Raw genomic sequence first — 19,970 nt, forward strand, 5'->3', positions numbered from 1 at the left:
AGACGGCGTCACAATGAGAAATTAGGGCTTTACTTTTAGAGAAGAAAAGAGCAAGGGGAACTGTGGTGGTTCGAAGAAGAAGGTAAGAGAAGGGCCAAGAGGAAGAGGCCTAGCAGGGCTGCGAGATAGGAAATTGGGGCTCGACCGTTCGGGATGGATAGCGTGGCATGTTATCAACCATGGGATATAATGCGGTCCAATTGCGCACGGGCAAGTGATTTTGAGAAAAAAAAAAAAAAAAGGCACGCCCTTGGCTCCACACTGCAGATTTGTGAGTCCATTAGCTTGTTATCCAATAACTCAATTCATCAGATTAATCCAAAACTTATATAATTTAAACAGAACGAACAGGTTAGACATATAAAATCTTATCCCGACTCAAATAATAAATAAATTTAATAAACCGACCTATTTACGATTTGAATCTGTTTAATCCAAATTCAAATTTACGATGGATCGAATACAGATTAAGTTGGCGGATCAGATCATATTTTGCCACTCTTAATCAAAAGGCTGTATCTAACATCCAACATAATGAGAAACGACAATGTACCATGATCCCACCTACTACAACATAATTGATGAAATCCATGAATACTTTGTCCACGATACGTCTATGGTGTGCTTGCAAGTTATTAATTACCCATCAGTTTGACACATTCAGATTTTGCAAGATCCAAAACACACAGGCAAAAATAAATAAACAAATAAATTCTCAATCAGTTAAAAACTTCAGGCTCATACTATTTTTACCAGCCCAACTACCAGTAAACAAAAAGCTCATGACGTGCTGTAAAGTTTAAACCCAAGAAAGAATGAAGCAAGCGTCTGACCCTCTCCCTCTCTGTAGTCTTCTTCACAACATTGTTTCACTTTTATTTTCATAACGCACTCCGGTCACCATGACCAGCCAAGTACGGCACAAGAAAAAACAGGAAGTGCCAACAGAATTAGATTTCTTATTGGATGGCAAGATGGCAAGAGAACAGCTACTAGCTAACTCAAAATGACATAAAAATCCAGAATTCTGAAGCATGGTTGAAGCGGACAATTTATGTAGTTTGCTCCAAAGAAACATATTCTTCCAACTATCCTTGGTATTCCATTATCTGTATGATACTATTGTAAAACCATGTTCAGCATGTTTGCCAGTACAACTCTTACACCTGAATTTCTTGGTTGAATCCACCACTTTACATGAACTTGAGTACCGTTGCTCTTCAGTTCCCACATGTCACCTTTGCTTGACACTTTCTTCTGCTCTTGTAAGAGCATCGGCAAACACATCTACAGCCCAATTTTTCACATCCTCCTACAAATCAAAACATGCATCTGCAGTTTAGTTGTCAGACGATCCAAGCTAGCTAATAGATAGTTCGGAACGAAAAAGAAAAAAAAAATTAAGTTGCAATTTCAAAAAGGAGATAAGATGATATTAAACAAAAAAAAGGTTCAACCAAAGCACGGTGCCTTTCTAACAAATAAATTCTCCTACAACTTTTAAAAACAATATGTAAAGACAGCAGGGATTTCCAAAGCAATATAGTAAATTAAAGATACTCTGGTTCATAAAGATTATGACACATGATTATCAGAAATAAGGCATAAAGGAAGATTTTGGAAGGTCCCAAAATTACGGTTTGATGTACAAAAGAGTATAATGTTGAATAAATTACGCACTCAATAAGCTAAATAAAACCAAGCAGTTATATTTAAATGTCTATAGAAACTAACCAGAGTTACTGATTCTCCAGTTCTTATACGTGCATTTGGACGAGCAAGCTTAGACTCAAAAGGAGTCCTTGGCCTAATTTCTTGAATCTCATCCCACTCCTCACGAGTAAGCATTCTCACTGTCCCTGTTCCAGGAGGAGCCTTCTGTATTTTGCGCTCCAACCTCTCTTGTGCTTTGGATTCATCATACTGCCAAAATATATAACAATACTGAATGAAATTTATAAATTTCGTACATAGATAAATGAATTTGAAAACCATGAAAAGAGCAGCATCATCTACAGTATAATTTATATTAACTAGTGAATAAATGTAGAATGCATGCTCCAATGCAAAGATGACAAATATTCAAAGCTCTAAATATAATACATCCTCGGCCTCAAGAATTTTAACTAGATGGGGCAAAATCACAGTATAGAGGATAATTTTCCATTCCAAATATGTCAGATATGGACAAAGTTAATTTTTTAATCCGAATCTAAAAGTACTATAAAAGTAAAAAAAAAAATTGACTCTTAGATGTTATGAATTCAAAGATAGTTTAACTTATTTATGTGTGTGTGTGTGTGTGTGTGTGTGTGAGAGAGAGAGAGAGAGAGAGAGAGACCCAAAATTTAGTAAATACAAATTTGTTTAAAGATATTAGAACAGTCATGCACACAAACATTGTCATTAAACAATAATAACTACCATGTAGCAATACCATACAAAGTCAAATGAAATAATATGTGATTCATGGATTGCATCAATGATCACATGCACATAAAAAAATGGGGGAGAATGATATGCAAATCTTCCTCTTTATCGTCCTCCAACAACAAGCATCAAAGAAAGGGGGAAAAAGTAGAATAGATTGTTTAGATGGCTGGTTCTATTTTACATTCTGTTGCAAATCCAACCAATGACAATACAAGAACCATCGTACTTGGATCCACCATTATCTAGCCCATCTCATTCCCTGGATGTGATAAGAGGGTTCATATCTATGATCACCACTAAGAGAGAGTATGATATATGATCGAGAGAAAATTTGTGATAACGTTGATGAAAAGTAAGACCACACTGACTTCTATTTAGAACAAAATGCCACTGAATTTTCAAAAAGAAATTATAGTCATCTAAAGGAACTGTCCGACATGTACTAGTGGCTTCTTACCATCAAAACCCAAATAGCTAGAGAACAGAAAGATTCACCATGAATGCCATCAGGACTAATTAGGATCAGAGAGAGAGAGAGAGAGAGAGAGAGAGAGAGAGAGAGAGAGATTTCTTATTTATGAAAGGATGAGATCATGGAAAACAGATTAGAGAGTAATGGTAGGACAGGCAGATGACTTGATCAAGTTAATGAGCCACAAGAGAGAGGATTCAGGGTAAGGGGTAAAAAGTTTCAAAAGAGTTAGAATAGCGGGTGTTAAGAGGAAGACTATGGATTCTTAAATATTTACATGCATATCTTATTAGATAATAGAACGCTTATTGGAAAAATTTGCAACTTAAGAACAATAGTTATGAATAATAAAATGAAAAAAAATCCATCTACCAATTCAAAAATGTATTCGTTTTCATATCCTGTAGATTTTCGCATTCGAGTTATGATAAAAAAATAATTAAAAAAATCTAAAATTGATCACTTTCATGACACTGACTTGTGAAGTCCAGAGGAACCAGTTGACTGGTAAGATATTTGATTTCTAGGAAAACCCATAGTTGGATAAGAGGCAGATTGATTTCATACACACACACACTTAGATACAGTTAGCACACTAATGCAAGTGAAGATAGCGATCCAGGTATACGCTTGTAAAGGAGCAGAAGATTTAATTAGTGTTTTAGTTAGGACTTGGATTACGAAGATAGAAACCTAGCACCGCATCAGGTAGACAAAATGCAATCTTTTCTCAAATTTGGAACTTGGGTAACAATAACATACCATCATGAGGACCTTGGCGAAGAGGGCAACGGCGACGGCAGTGAGGATCATGGGCATGGAGGCGGTGTCGAGCCAGGAGGCAGACTCTGGCACCTGCACAAAGAACTCGTCCCGTGCAGGGTCCCGCGGCCGCCGCCGCGCCCTCTCCCGCTCCCCGATTCGCAACCTCAGCAGGTCACCCGGTGTGCCTTCCGATGCCATGCGGATCGGCCTTCGGGCCTGCAATAACGATCGGAGCATCGGTCGAACACCTGTGCGTTCGCAGATCAACCGCTTCTCCTCCTCCACCGAACCCCCGGGCTCGCTTCTCCTTCTCAGTCTCCACTGAAATAAATTTACGAGTCCAACTTAAACCTTGGTGATGGGCCGTTTCGTGCAGGCCAGGGATTAAAGTGCACAACTGGGAGAAAAATAAATTAAAGCCAATAGCTTATATTAGAATGATGTACTAAGACAGAGTATACATGTTACAAGATAAGCCAAGAAAAATAGAGAACCTGGACAGAGTGAATGCATATTACAAGATAACCTAAGAACAGGTGATTATAGAATGAGTGATAGTTAATTGTCCACCTACTGTATATCATAACACCATGGCAGACCATAGATATACTACGAGTAATAAATAGATAGAAATAACCACACCATGTACTAGAATACCAAGTGGACCTACAGGCACTAGCAAAAAAGAGGTGTATAATATAAGTAGAGATCAGTAGACCCAATAGAGTTAAAGAAATTAGCATCACCATTCTTCTACAAGCAATAGGAGGGCTCTAATATGAAAAAATAGCCATGATAATACTAAGTTAAAACCCATAAAACTGTAAGATGGCCAACAGAATAATTCCAATAGGAGGCAAGGAATTAGATCGTCTGGAGCACCCTGTGGAAGCACATGCTGAATATAAATAACTGTAGTTAAAAGAATTAGGCATGTCTTAGAAAAGGGCTATTAAGAGCATTTGCAAGCAATAACCGTGTAAGGTCCGAATGGCACAAATGTCCTTCACGAAGCAAGAAATCCCCTTGTGCAGCATGAGTAGCTGCCCAATCTGCAGGTTGATTACCCTCTCTTCTAATATGTGATATTTTGAAGTTGATAAAGGGCACATACTTTCTTTATTTTGTCTCACATTGAATACCAAAGAATAATGTAGAGAAATTGGGTCATCCTTATGTAAACTTCCTAGGGATGAAAGACGCGTATAAAAACTATATTATACTTCTAACCAAAAAGAGAAATTAAAAAAATGGGTTTTTTACATGTATACCCTCTCAAATATTCAAATTTATGTAAATATCCTTTCAAAATTGATATCTGCATGTATACCCTCACAAAATACCTTTTCTTGCATATGCACCCATATCATCTAACACCGTTAAAAATTAACGGTTTAAAATTAAAATGATTTAAATATCTTTATGGATAGATGTGCAAAAAGAAAAATTTATAAGGATATATATATAAATAGCAATTTTATGAGGATATTGACGTAAATTTGAATATTTGGAAGGATATACATGCAAAAACCTTAACATAAATACACCTCTCATGGTTTGTTAACTCTTTCCATATTCTAACAGAGAAAAATTAATATATATAACTAAATAATAACTTTATTTAATTTATTAATTTATATAGATAAAATGATCTTTTTATCAAATGATAGATCAAAATTATTTTATCTAGTAAATAAATAGATCGTAACTATCCATGTTTTCTCTAATATATAATAATATGCTTCTAAGAAAAGTATCTAAACTTGATATTAGATGAATAGCTTGTACATTTGCATCGAATGGACATAGCTATGGATGTGGACATTATGTAACAATAAAAATTTATAATTTTATTATATTTTATTTTAAAAATTTTTATCAAAAATATCTTTGTGAAGTATATAAGGTATATCATGTTGTTATAAGATGGACATAATCGTCCCATCTTGTATAAAAATAAAATATAATATAGTATTCTAATATATAAAATATTATATAATATTATCATCGTGTTGTTATATTATGTAATATGTTACTACATTGTAGTGTAAAAGAGCTTGAATCTATCTAGATGAAATAGATAGAAATTAAATTAGAATTTTTTGCATGTATATCTTTCTAAACATTCAAATTTGCATGAATACTCTCATAAAATTGTTATTTATATATATACTCTTATAATTTTTTTTTTGCACATTTATCTATAAGAATATTTTAGTCATTTAAATTTAAAACCATTATTTTTTTAACGGCATTAAATGATGTGCATACATATGCAAAAAAATAAGAAAAAAGAAGGATATACATGCAAAACAAGTATTTTATGAGGATATACATGCAAATATCAATTTTGAAAGGATATTCACGCAAATTTGAATGTTTAGGAGGATATACATGCAAGAAACCCTAAAAAAATCTATGGCATAAATAAAGGGCCTCATGCCCACCTAGTAGGCCAAGCAAAGTATTCATTGTAGCAATTAAAAATGAATGACACAAAATGATTTAATAACTATTGATGGGAATGAATGGTGACAAATATCCATGTAATAATTTTTTGGATAAGCTATCAATCTTTTCTATATCTAGCATTTTAGATGGATAATGAATATTTTCTCTCTCAAAAAAATATTTTTTCTTATCTCATCAGTATTCTACCATGCAAATTTGGTGTGCCACCCCATGAGGGCTAACTCAAACTCTCCACAAAAATGAGCGAAGCTTATAACAAGATCTAGGTTGTGCATATTTGTAACATTGGCTTTTTACTCAACTAGTGTTTGTGTTTTTTCATGGTATTGCTTGCTTACATAACAAAAATATCCTAAAATATGAAAATAATAAAAAAAAAAAACTGGTTTCACTTGCTAACCAATGTTGTTTTAACAATCATGTGGTCTTTCCACGACTAATATATTTTTAACAAGCCTGTCTGAGCTATAATGTATAGATATAGTAAAATTTATTTTTTGCAATGTTGCATCATTATTATTAATTTGGATGAGGACAAAATGAGTAATATGAATAACCATTGATATTATTATATCCAAAGAAAAAGTTGTGAAAGATGCACAATAGATCTACGATCACAATTTCTCTTATTTCTCCATCCAAGCATTCAATGGAGGTTAAGGTAGGGTGTCTGTGTTTATTTATTTATTTATTTTGTTGTTCTTGGGGGCGGTGGTGGGGGCAGTAGGAGGAGAGGATGGTTGTTAGAGAGAGTATCATTTAACATAAAAGTTTATAAAGCATGGAAAATGAAAAGAAATTAATAACTCCACCAAATTACTAGTCCTTAGCTTTCTTTCTTTCTTTCTTTCTTTCTTTTGTTTAAATGCTTTCTAGCATAGGTTTTTATTTTTTCTAAACTCATAGTGCTAATTATTGACCTGAAGCTCAAATATATCATCATAGTTTGGTGTAATCAGTAAATCTGTAAATTTACATTGTCTATTCAGGAAAAAAATAGTTATTATATTAAGTAATACACAACAAAAATAATCATAGCTTCTTTCCATGCATAAGCACTGGATGAAGGACCTACTAGTCTATATTACCATCTACTATCTATAATAAAAAGTTAGGTTTGTTTGATGGGTCAACTAATACTAGATTTAAAAAATAAACTTTCTCAAAATTTATTACAATATAAGACAACACTGGGAGTAAAATTTTTAATTATTTTGTTCATTTCATTTTCAACTTCCTGTCAATTTCATATTAAATAGAAATATAAAGGAATTGTGTTGATAATTGTTATTATTATATTAGCATTAGAAAAATGAAGATTAAAAGGCAACTAATTGAATCAGGAGCTTGCACAGCATATTAAAAAAAATGTTTAATTTATTATTTTTAAGATGATTATTCACATTTCTAATAATAGCAATAGAACAATTAAATAAGCTAATACTATAAATTTAAAGGACTATCTGAAGATTTTTCATGTTTGAATTGCTCTTCTAAATCCAGTCTTTTTTTGCTATTTGTGGACATCATTTGCATTATGGATAACATAGAAAGAGCTCAATTTGCAAGACTTCAATGAAGATTATTAATCAATACAAAGAGACGAAAATGCTCTATCATACCAACAGAAATAGAGAAAAAATATATTTCAATATAACTTTAGACAAACAATAAACATTCTCAAATTTTGTTACAGTAGAAAGCAATACTTGAAGTAGATTTTATATTTCTACTATTCATTTTTTCCAACTTGCTGTCAGTTTCATATTAAATAGAAATATAAAGAATGCTTTTTTTTTTTTAGTTGCTGTTAATTCATTAACTTTAGAAAAATGAATACTAAAAATCAACCAACAAACTAGCAATAGACGATGCAAATTGGAGGTCAATAAGTCGTCCACCCCTCTTATTTAATTTATCATATTAAATTAATAATTACGTTAAGTTTACAATTGAAAAATCCAATATAATGCAATGAAGCTCTCCTAAAATAGCTATCCTAATCTCCAACAGACTATAGATATGCATTTGAAGCTATTGGTAAACTATTCAGAGACAGACTATGGTTTGAGGACCAAGATTGCAGTAACAAACCACTTAATAGTAAGACAGTCATATTAGGAGGAGATTTTAGACATGTATGGGAGGATTACAAACTGTTTCTCCCCATGAAAAATATGAAAGTGAATCAAAATTTAGACAACTAAAATTCAACCGATTCATTATCTGAATCAACAAATGGATTTTAGATATTGAACATGAAATTGCACAAGTTGGAGTCAAAGATGGAGTTTAGAAGAATATGGAATAAATTAATTACCATAGCAATATCTTATTCATAATTCAATAAATCGAGTAGAGAGAATGGCATATAAAGCACATATCTATCCTTTCAATAGATGCTAGAAAACACAAATTATCTTAAGTAAAAAGCTATTTTGATGCCAAAGAATGACACCATTGATGAAATAAATTACTTCGTATTGCAGCAGCATTAATGTGATAACAAAATCTCTAAACTCTGACACAATATGCAAAGCTTCACTTAATAGTGGTGATCAAGACATGTATATCTACTGGAGTTTCTTAACTCTCTTAAATTTCTAGGAATACCAAATCATAAGTTAGAATTGAAGTACGGGTACTTGTCATGCTACTAAGAAATTTAAATCCCAACATGGAAATGTGCAATGGCATAAAAATTGATATACATCCACTTGGAAACCTGTAAAGCAGAGGTAAGAATAATCACATGGTCAAATATTGGAGCAAAGGTTCTGATACCAAGAATAATATTGTTTCCTACATAATCAAAATTGTGATTTATTCTGAAAATAGGTGCTTCCAATTTCCAAACAAAGGTTGCTATGCCACAACTATCCAAAAAAGACAAGGCCAAACATGAAACCACGTCGGCTTATACCTGCCAAAACTGATTTTCAGTCATGAACAACTATATGCCGCTTTGTCTCAAAAGATATTACATCAAGGAATTAAAATCTTGATAGATAATGGCGATGATGTGCTTTCCAGATACACTGTAATGTACCAAGAGATTTTCAACAACATTCCATAGGTAAGAGAATTACATAATATTTCAAAATAAAGTTCCGAGTATATTATAATTATTCTATAAATTAAAATAAAATATATTAACAAACTTCAAGTTTCTACATCCATGATGGAAATCATCATCAGTAATTGATATCAACTATATATTATCTATGATTCTTCATTTCACTGCATTAGAAGATAACAAATACATTCCGGTTACTTGACTTTATTCTCTCAATAAAGTATTGATGCTAGCTATACTTTTCCTGATTTTTCAGGCTTGCAATTGGGCCACTCTCATAATATTGTATTTGCATTTGACACTACAATTAGTCATGCCCATGACTATTCAAATATTAGTTTATGACAACTTCATAAATCTTTAACATATTGTTATACTAATAATTTAAAATAAAAATAGTTTTTATAATCTTATAAAATATAATTCAATCAGAACTTATTGATATTTATAAACTCAATGTATGCATGCCAAATTTTCCATACAGCATAGATCTAGGACTAAATTTGCTCCTGAGTGACAAACCATGCCCCATATGACCCCAAGTTCCCAGATCTTTTAATTCCACCGAGTAAGTCTAATATTCATTATTTTACCAAACTATAAAATAACCTAACATAAATTCCATCCGAGGCCTTTAGTGCATCCACATGCATCCAGTAAAAGCCGAATACTGCCCAAGTCTCAACAAACAAACAAAGAAAGAGGAAGATAAAACAACCATTTAGGGCTTGTTTGGAAAGGGTAGGATTGGTCCAAATCCTATAGGATTTGGAAATCCTATGGATTAAAATCCCAATTTCTTTCCTCGCCCTCCTCAGCCTTTTCATCTTCCTCCCCCACGCCCTCCGTCTCCTCGCCGCCTTCGCCGGCCGCCGCGAGGGCCCCCTCGGCGCCACTGCCCTCAACTTCCTCGTCGCCGTCCTCTCCCGCTCACACCGCCACAACTCGCACAAAGTCCCATACTTCTTCTTAGTCTTCGGCTTTCACTGGATTCACTACTCTAAGTGAAGGAACCCGAGAGGAAGAATCCGATGGTTGAAGGCTTGAGGGAATAAAATGGAACCTAAGAAACCCTCCGATTTCCCTCAAGTTCTCTCCTTCCCCATGGATCTCCGAAAAAGATAATGAAATGAAAAGAAAAAGACACAAAAAGTAAAAAAATCGATCAATGTTGCGGGAAAAATCTTACCTTTGAATTTTTTTCTGTTTATCCTTTGTTTTCGTTGATTTTTTTCTATGATTTCCCCAGTCTCAATCGGGTGGGCGGCCTGCAGCGGCCGAAAAAGGACGTTTAGATGTCTAGGGTTGCGTTGGATGTTTACACGTAGGAAAAATTTATTCTTTCCAGAAAATAATTTTGAAAAAATTATTTTTTAAAAATAAATTTTTAATATATATCATAAAAATATAACTTATTACAGAGTAGATTATATTTAGATAAATAATTATTTTTTTAAAAAAAATTATATAAAATATCTATTATATCGTCAATAAATATAAGATCATATTTTTTTAAAACAATTTTATATAAATATAAATTTTATATTTATATTAATATAAATATAATATAAATATATTATAATATAATATTAGACTATAATAATTTATTATATTAATATAATATTAATATATATTAATATAATATTAATATTTTAATATAATAAATTTATTAATATAGATATAAATATAATATTATATCAATATAAATATTATACTGATGTTAATAAAAATATTATATTAGTATAAATATTAAATTAATATTAAAATATAATAAATATAATTATATTAATATTATATTCATATAAATATTAAGATAATATTAATATAATATTATATTATTATTCAGTATTTTATTTTAACCATCTATTGATATTTTACAAAATTCTAGCCATGGATGTGAAGGGATATTTTGGAAAAAAAAATAGCACTACTCCCATCCCATGGGAAGTGCCAAAATCCATCTTCTCTATGGACTTGTTTGGTTGACGAAAAGTGGAGGGGAGAAGAGGCACTTTTTGGGAAGTGAAAAAAGTACCTCTTGTTTGGTTGGAGTTTTAAGAGGAGAGAGAGTGAAAAAAATATTTTTCATGAAAAGTCACTTCCCACATTTCATGAAAAATGAAAATCCATGGAGAAGATAAATTTTGGCACTTTCCATGATATGAGAAGTGGTAGTATTTTTTCTTTCCTAAAATATCTTTTTAAAATACATAATTAAAATTTAGTAAAATATGAATAGATGGTTAGGATGAAATACTGAATAGTCATAAATCTTATATTAATATTATCTTAATATTTATATAAATATAATATTAATATTTATTATATTTTAATATTATTTTAATATTTTTATTAATATTAATATAATATTTATACTAATATAATATCATATTTATATCTATATTAATAAATTTTTTATATTAAAATATCCATATTATGTTAATATAATATTAATATATTAGTATTATATTAATACAATAAATTATTATGGTTTAATATTATATTATAATATATTTATATTATATTTATATTAATATTTATATAAAATTTATGAGTAAAAATGTATGATTTTATATTTACTAAGGGTATAATAGGTATTTTATACAGTTTTCTCAGGAAAATAGGTGTTCATCCAAACATAAACTACTTTATAATAAGTCATCTTCCTATGATCAACTAAATATACCAAAATCTTATTAGAAAATGATCAATAGATTTTTAAAAAATTATCAACTAAATAAACTACTGGAAAGTTACTTTTTAGAAAATTACTTCCTGAAAAGAAAAATTCTTCCCACGAACCAAACGAGTCTTATGGATTTTTACTTTCTATGAAATGTGGGAGGTGACTTTCCATGAAAAAAAAATTTTCTATTCTCTCTCCTCTTAAAACTCCAACCAAACAAAAAGCCCCCCTTTACTTTTCAAGAAGTGCCTCTTCTTCCTTCCACTTTCCGTCAACCAAACAAGTCCATAAGGGTTTAAACAATCTATATAATATAAGTAAAATGATCAATAGATATTAGTATTGACACGTCATATATATGGACTATCAAACCCCTCATTTATTTTACTGGCATTTCTAAAATCCAATATTAATTTTTGAGTTTTGCTATAGTACTCTAAAGGATAATTTAATTTTTTTATTATTGATTTATTTCTAACCGTCAGATTAAAGATGGATGACTTGGATTTCTCCATCAGCAATCAGTTGGAGCACCAGATGTACATGGCTGGTGCGATAAACACTCCAAAGATCAAGATTAAATTAAATGCTAGTTTTTTTTTCTAAAAACCTTCCTGCCACCTCTCCTCTCCCAAATCACGATTTTTCGGCTGGGGTGGGTGGTGGAGTTGGAGAAGGCCTAAGGAGGAGTTGAGGGGATGTGCATTGAGAGTAGAGGAGGAGAGGTGGGGTGGGGCGGTGGTGTCATCACCAAGGGTGGAAGAAGAGGAGAGGGAGGAGGAGGAGATGGGGGTGTACACCGAGGGTGGAGGAGGAGTGGGGCATCAGGATCGTCACCAAGAATGGAGGAAAGAAGAGAGGGGGTGTAGCGAAGAAGAAGAAAGAAGAGAGGGGGTGCATCGAAGAAGAAGAAAAAAGAGGAGGGTGCAGTGGAGAAGAAAAAAGAAGAGAAAAGGGCTTGTAGCAGAGAAGAAAGAAGAGAGGGTGGGGGGGTGGGCTATTGAAAAATATGTCACAAAGTCAATCGTCAGTCTGTTGACGGTTATGCTATTTGATATAATTATATATGAATTAATTAATAAAATATTTATTTAATAATTTTCATCATAAGCTTGTACATCTTCTACATCGAACTTCTATGTTATGATATAAATCTTTAAGACTATTTTAAATCGATAAAGGAGGATTTATCATTTAGTTCTTAAATAAGTTCGCGATCAAATGATATGCTATTATTAGGATGATAGATATATCAAGTGTAGGTCGTTGTATGCCATATATATTGGTTAGCCTCTTAACCAAGGAGCATGGAGATGCTGGTATGGCATGCAGGTGAAATATATGAGTACATTTCACTGAACGTGACCAACTTCAGAGCACTCTGCTGTTAAGAGTCACTCCAAAAGGATATGGGTATAAGTGTCCCTCTGACTTGAGATCACCACGGTGACTTGTAAGCAACTCACTGTGCTTTAGTGTCGGACTACTTGAATTTTTAATTCAGGATTGAAAGATTTCTGAGTACAGTCAAGTACTTGTGAAATCAGTGCGTAAGTCAAGATAAAATTGACCACTCCAAGAGATTGGAGAGAATACTTTGTATTTCAATTTAATAAGACTTTGGCCAGAGCAATCTTTATGAGGAGTCATAGGATTTATCAGGTTGAGATACATAATGGATGTACTGTTAAGAGTTGACAGTTTAAACTCTAAGTTATCCTGACATCAAGGGTCAAAGGGATAAATTATATGATAACTATATCCAAATAGGTTCTTAAGTATTGCATTACATACATTTGACTTATCCGGATGTCGGATACCATTGCTAGATGGTTACTTCGATTAGTACAGGAATCAGTTCCTGTGCTACCGGCTTAGGTTCGAACCTATTAGATCATACATATTAGAAGTTTCTCTTTGATCACATAGCTAATTTAGAGAAGAGTCCCATTAGACTTGGACTCTATCATTAATGGAGGATTAATTAGTGATTAGATCATTAATTAGCTCAATTTGATTGAGCATTAAAGTTTAGATCAAGTTTGATTGAATTGGATTCAATCAGATCAAGTCTGATTAGGTTATGAGATGACCTAATCGGTAAGAGAGAAATGATCCTGATCTGATCGGATCAATAGCTCAATTAATTTATTGATTTGATCAAATTTAATTGAGGTTGTAGGAGTCTAATTATATTAGATTCATCATATTTTATTTAGGTCTAATTGGATTGGATTTGAAAGAAATCCAATTGGTTAAACCCTAGAGTCCCAAATGAATAGGACCTATCCCTTGCGCCACCTAAATTATCTCATGCCTTTTCTCACCACACAAAATTAGTTTGTACATAAGAAAATTAAAAAATAATCTTTCTTTTGTCACCTATAAAGGATAAGAATTGATTGATTTTAATTTGAATTCAAATTGGTTTGAATTTTAACTTAAAACTTTATCCATATCTTTTCACACATCGATAGTTTTTGAAGGTGCCAATTATGTACGAGAAACAGAAGTCTTTCCAATTGATTTTCATGCTTAATTTTTTTGGTAAGTCTCTGTTTAAGTTAGATAAGGGTGAAAAAAAATTAAAGTTAAATTGAAATTCAAAATGGTTTGAATTGTAACAAACTCTAGTCCTTATCCTGTCTTATCTGGTTTGTGCGACAATCATAAAAAGACCACATTTTTGTGTGCCAAACTAAAAGAGCTTTTCATCATAAGGTATCAAAGAGAAAGTGGGGCAAAAATTCTTCTTTGGGATGTGGCTTTGGATGGGTTTCATTTTTCTTTGGTGTAAACAAAAGAGGAGACCATTCTCCTCTCAGGTGAGAGACTTAGAACTGTTCTAAGTTTTTGGGTAAGAAAAAAATCAAAGAGAAGAGAGTCTTCATCTGATTTTTCTTTATTATCCAGCATTCTCTTTTGATCCATCTTCAATATTGAAAAGGTCTGAGGTGATCGAAGAAGGAGATCAAGTCAGATCTGCCATCAGAAGTCGACTGCGCGAGCTAGCACTCTCGTGGAGGACGATCGGTTCGAGGGGCTTCGTGTGGACCATCCATAGAGGTTGGATGCTTGTGCGACTGCGAGCAATCAGAAAAAATTTTTAGATCTACATTCTTGATCTTAGAGTTTGACTATCCAAGCTCAGGTATTGGGTTCAGAATCTTAGAAGTGGTAGATTAGATCTATTACTAAATACTATTTTTGGTTCACATGCTTGTCATTTTAGATTCAGATTTTTATGCATATAAATTTATGTTATCGATCTATTTGTAGAAGTTTTAAGATCAGATCTTATGTATATATTTATAGATTAAATAGTTTAATGTAATGTTCTTCTACTCAAAAAATTTTGAAATACATGTATGAAACCCCTACACATCTCAATAGTGGTATCAGAGTCACGATTCGATATGACATGATATTATATGTATTTAGATCTATAATTTAATTTAAATTAAATTTGATATATAATATTTAGATCTAAAATTAGTTATAGATCTGATTGCATAAACTGATATAAGGTTGTCCTATTGTAAGGTTTACTCCTTACAGTGCAAAGGATGTTCTAGTTTGTGCTGATCTTTACAAAATCTGATTTTAATTTGAAGTATGTAAAATTTATTTATGATAATTATTATCTAATTTTGGTATGATCTAAATACAATAATCAGATCTGAAATAATTTAGATTAGATCTAAATTATTTAGATTAGATGATCTGAGTAGCGAAATAATCGGCCAGGCCATCCGGTCATAGGAGGTAATAGAGATTAGATCTCTCTTTTTTTCATTCACTTGGATCTTCTTATGATGTGTAGGAGTGCCATTGTGACTATATCCCATGAAAAAAAATATGAAAAAAAATTTTTACTTTTCTCAAAATTCTAAAATTGTGTATATAATACATTGTATGAAAAGTAGCTGCATCTAATCTTTGCAAATAAAATCTAGAATCATGAACATATTTAGAATCATTTTAAAATAATTTATGATTAGTTTTATTACTATTTATATAGAATTATTTTGATCTAAAATTAATATAATTATTGTAGTTCGCTTGTTGAGTCGACTCAGTATTATTTGGGTCGACTCAGGACCTTGATTTCTCAGCTTAATTTATGTTTAGCTGACTCATTATTACAGGCTAAAAATTATGATTAATAGTTCATCATCAATGAGTTAACTAAGTCTCAGAACTTAGTCGACCCATTGTGATGAGCAGGCTCAATCCAGGAGTAAGCCGATTCAAGTTTCAGATCTAAATGATTGTGCATAAAATTAATTATAAAAATATTTTATAAAATTTAAAATTATTTTCAAATATTGAACCCCTATCCACAGCTTCAAAATTAATTAAGAATTAAGTTGAATCTATTAGATCTAAAATTATAAATTAAAGGTCTAATGTTATTCACATAAAATATAGATGATGGATTTATGGGTTAACTTGATCAGGTCCTCCTAATTGGGTTAGACCTAATGTTAGAATCAAAGATCAAATGAACTAAGAAGAGAAATTAGATTAAATCAAAATTTTTCTAGAGTCAATACAATAGTTGTAGTTGGTCGAGTCTATGTCTTTGATTAGACCCAAATAGATTTTGATCTTGAGCTCAGCGGTTGAACCTAAATTCATGAGTAGATCCAATTGAAATCAATTAACTAGTTAGTATCTAAGGTAAGTTTGACAGTCTTGATCGGTGGTCATTAATTGGGAGCTAGTCGCATAGATTGAGTCTATGACGAGTTAATAGCATATCCCTCCCACCGATCTCACTTATGTGGCCAACATGGTGAATTAAGTTTTGATCAAATTGCTTAATGATTAGGATTGACCCATGCTTATTAAAAAATTAGTTCGACTGATTTAGGTGCCCCTAGTTCGATTTATTTTTATCCTCGACATGACTTGGTGAAATCAGTGGGAGGATTGATGACTTGTCAGTTGGACCGACTTATTTCTAGTCCACCCTGATTTGACTTGATGAAGTCAGTGGGAGGATTGAGATTAGTTGATTTATGTATTTAATTCTGATAAATTATGTTAACCAAATTTTTTAAATTATTAGATCTATAAAATGAGCTAGTTATGGTGATAACTAGATCATAGCCTCCCATTAAGGTGAATGATAATGGATCCATTATTTCTGATTAACATTGCAGATACCATCCATCTGGTGTTTCTTTAAATAATAAAATTATTATTCATTATATGATGATTCTATTGTACTATCTGATGAATGATTGGGTTGGTCGAGCCATACTCGAGTCTGATTATTTATTAGTTAGAATTACTGAGTAGATTCATGTTAATTGTTGAACCTAACCAAAACTTTCAGTGGAGGTCCATCGCCTACTGAAATGAAATCTGAGATAAAACTAATTATTAAAAATTATTTAAAAAAATAATTGATTGAGAACCTACCCACAGATGTATATGAGTTGGTCGAGCCATACTCGGGCCTATATGCGATCTGTGTGGATTCTAGTACCCACTAAGAAATTAAGGTAAATCCTCGAATTGGAGGTAGAGACTACCAATTTGTATAAAATAATGAAAGAATCTTTAGACTAAAGTCTATGTCTTTAGGCTTGATTAATTCATATATTAATTAGATCTGTATTTTTTTTTCTTTTTAGAAATGGCTAGTAATTTATCGTTTCACTCACTGTTTGATAGTGATGAGCTTATTGGACCCAACTTCGATAGCCAATATCAGAAGTTGAATAATGATCTTGAGCCCAATCTAGCTAAAATGTTTAGGGCTGAATCGAGTCAAGTAGACTATTACCCAAATAGGCTAAAGAGAAATAAATAATTAGTTGCTGATCAAAGTGCTTATATGATAACACCTTGTAATTTCTTCATATGTGACACTACTACCTGGGTATTAGATACCAAAAGTTCAGTTCACATATGTAATTCATTGCAAAGACTTTAAGTTAGTAGAAAATTTAAAAATAATGAGAGATTTCTAAATGTGGGAGATGAAAGTCAAGTTTCAATCCGAATTTTAGGAGTCATCGAGCTTGTTTTCAAGTCTAATAATGTCATTTTAAGTCATTGTCACTATTATCCATCTTTCTTGATAAATATAATCTCTGTTGGTCTTTTGATCAAAGATGATTATAATTTATCAATAAAGAATGATTATTGTGATATCATTATGAATGATGTTACAATAATGCAAGGATAATTAAGAAATAGCATCTATGTATTGTCACAGCCTATGAGTGTAATATACACTTCAAATAAACATCCAAAGTTAGATAATATCACAGATGCCTATCTTTGGTATTGCAGGCTCGGTCATATTAACAAAAGTAGGATAAACAGGTAAGCACAAGAGGGTATCGTCAATATCAATAATTGTGAATCATTACCGACCTGTAAGTCTTATCTTTTTGGAAAGATGACTAAGTCATCTTTTATTGAAAAAGGTGAACGAGCTAGTAAAGTTCTAGGTCTAATACATAATGATGTTCGTGGACCTATGAATATTAGTGACAGATGAGAGTATAGCTATTTCATTATGTTCACAGACAACCTATCTAGGTATGGGTATGTCTACTTGATGAAACATAAGTCCGAATCGTTTGAAATGTTCAAACGATTTCATAATGAAGTAGAGAAATAAATTGAAAAATATATTAAGACTTTTCGGTCTGACTTAGGGGGTGAATATCTTTCTAGTGAATTTCTGACATATCTTGGAGAGAATGGGATTCTCTCACAATGGACTCCTTCTGGGACACCATAGCATAATGGTGTCTCAGAAAGAATAAATTAAATCTTGTTGGACATGGTTCAGTCCATGATGGAATTTGCAAGTTTGTCGATCTCTTTTTGGAGATATATACTTGAGACAGTCTGTTTTGTACTCAATAATATTTCAAGCAAGTCAGTTAGTAAAACACCATATGAGATATGGTCAGGACGTAGGCCGAACCTCACTTACCTTAAGGTCTGGGGGTGTCCGGCTTATATCAAATGATTACAAACTGACAAGCTCAGACCTAGGTCCGATAAGTATAATTTTGTAGGGTACCCTAAGAAAATGAGGAGATACTACTTTTATCTTCCTACTGAACAAAAGATATTTGTCAGTAGTAAGGCACATTTTTTTGAAAAGGAGTTTCTTAGTGAAGGAACAAGTGTCTCTAAAATTGAGCTTGACGAAGTTCAACAGGTAGAAGAACCGACACCAATAATTGAATCTGAACCAGATTTGATAAGATCAAATCCAGAGCCCAATATACAAACATCCTTAAGGCGATCCGATAGAGTACCGCATCAGTCGGACAGATACCTAAATTTTTTGATCAGGAATGGAGATCCTGTTGAGCTTGATGAGAATAATGAGGATCCAGTCACCTTATGGATGTAATGCAGAGGTCTGACTCTGAGAAATGACTTGAAGCAATGAAATCCGAAATGGAGTCCATGAAGATCAATAATGTGTGGACATTAGTTGATCCACCTGAAGGGGTAAAATCCATAGGGTGTAAGTGGGTCTTCAAAAGAAAAAGGGATGCAAATGGAAAGGTTGAGACTTATAAAACCCATTTGGTTACCAAAAGATATCGTCAACATTATAGTATTGACTATGACGAAACATCCTCTCCTGTAGCAATGCTCAAGTTCATTTGGATCATACTTGCGATAGTGGTATACCTGGACTATGAAGTCAGGCAAATGGATGTGAAGACAGTTTTTCTAAATGGAGAGCTGAAGAAGAGGTGTATATGATGTAACCTAAAGGGTTCACATCTATAGATAAGTCCAAGGTGTGCAAACTTCAAAGATTCATTTATGGATTGAAGCAAGCATCTCGGAGTTGGAACATACACTTTGATAAGGTGATCAGAACGTATGGCTTCGTTAAAAACGAAGAGGAACCTTGTATATATAAGTGAGCTAATAGTTTCATAATTATATTTTTTTTATATGTGGATGATATTCTCTTAATAGGGAATGATGTCCCTACATTATAGGGAATAAAAGTGTGATTGTCGTCACAATTCTCCATCAAGGATCTGGAAGAAGTAGCCTACATCCTA

At 32.3% G+C, this 19,970-nt stretch overlaps 1 protein-coding gene across 5 annotated transcripts; it reads right to left on the reverse strand.

Annotated features, from left to right (window-relative positions):
* Positions 1–1,035: 1,035 nt before the first annotated feature.
* On the reverse strand, positions 1,036–10,529 carry LOC105060739 (uncharacterized). 5 transcript variants are annotated; one of them, XM_010944556.4, is made up of 4 exons: positions 10,408–10,529; positions 3,668–3,991; positions 1,735–1,923; positions 1,036–1,312 (listed from the first exon to the last, which is right to left on the reverse strand). In XM_010944556.4, exons 2-4 carry the CDS (start codon positions 3,905–3,907, stop codon positions 1,235–1,237), a joined length of 507 nt encoding a protein of 168 aa, XP_010942858.1. In that variant the 5' UTR covers positions 3,908–3,991; positions 10,408–10,529; the 3' UTR covers positions 1,036–1,234. The 5 variants fall into 5 exon arrangements, with proteins under 5 accessions (XP_010942858.1, XP_010942856.1, XP_010942855.1 ...); XM_010944554.3 differs by having other exon boundaries at positions 3,668–4,067; positions 10,408–10,528; XM_010944553.4 differs by lacking the exon at positions 10,408–10,529 and adding an exon at positions 9,937–10,338.
* Between the last annotated feature and the right edge of the window lie 9,441 nt (positions 10,530–19,970).

The sequence above is a fragment of the Elaeis guineensis genome, chromosome 1, assembly GCF_000442705.2.
Source record: "Elaeis guineensis isolate ETL-2024a chromosome 1, EG11, whole genome shotgun sequence".
Lineage (NCBI taxonomy): Eukaryota > Viridiplantae > Streptophyta > Magnoliopsida > Arecales > Arecaceae > Elaeis > Elaeis guineensis.

Coding starts and splice junctions, on each gene's coding strand:
- LOC105060739 (XM_073257365.1), bottom strand. CDS start 9,089: ATGACTGAAAATCAGTTTTGGCAG. Junction 1,924..3,667: donor TCGCCAAGGTCCTCATGATG/GTATGTTATTGT, acceptor ATATTTTGGCAG/TATGATGAATCCAAAGCACA. Junction 1,313..1,734: donor CTGGAGAATCAGTAACTCTG/GTTAGTTTCTAT, acceptor TTTGATTTGTAG/GAGGATGTGAAAAATTGGGC.